Source organism: Eimeria mitis, genomic scaffold (assembly GCF_000499745.2).
Source record: "Eimeria mitis Houghton genomic scaffold, Emh_scaff1548, whole genome shotgun sequence".
Lineage (NCBI taxonomy): Eukaryota > Apicomplexa > Conoidasida > Eucoccidiorida > Eimeriidae > Eimeria > Eimeria mitis.
The window spans coordinates 11552-11956 of NW_013569733.1; the positions used below are offsets into that span (position 1 = coordinate 11552).

Below are 405 nucleotides of genomic sequence, written 5' to 3' on the forward strand. Positions count from 1 at the left end.
TGCAGCAGAGCAGCAAGACTTCGGAGAAGCAGATTACTCCTTTGTAGCTCCCCATACACCCGGAGCGTACCCACAGCCAATGCAGTAACCTCCTGCTGCTGCTGCTGCTGCTGCTGCTGCAGTTGCTGCTGCAGTTGCTGCTGCAGTTGATGCTGCAGTTGGTGCAGTTGATGCTGCAGTTGCTGCAGTTGGTGCTGCTGCAGCAGTTGCTGCTGCTGCTGCAGTTGCTGCAGCAGCAGCAGATGATGATGATGGTGGTGGTGATGGTGGTGCTGCAGCAGCAAGGTCGATGTATGCAGCTGCAGCAGGAAGAGCAGCAGCAGCAGCAGCAGCAACAGCAGCAGCAGCAGCAAAAGCAGCTGTAACAGCAACAGCAGCAGCAGCACCACCACCATAAGCCGCAGC

At 57.3% G+C, this 405-nt stretch overlaps 1 protein-coding gene across 1 annotated transcript in view; it reads left to right on the forward strand.

Moving 5' to 3' along the window:
• Positions 1-170: 170 nt before the first annotated feature.
• The window catches only part of EMH_0039320 (uncharacterized protein), a gene marked incomplete at both ends in the record, with an annotated part of 634 nt that continues 399 nt past the window's right edge, over positions 171-405 (forward strand). The window contains one exon of the mRNA XM_013495379.1: positions 171-291. Within this exon, the coding sequence (XP_013350833.1) occupies positions 171-291 (121 nt within the window). The remainder of the gene's footprint in view (positions 292-405) is intronic.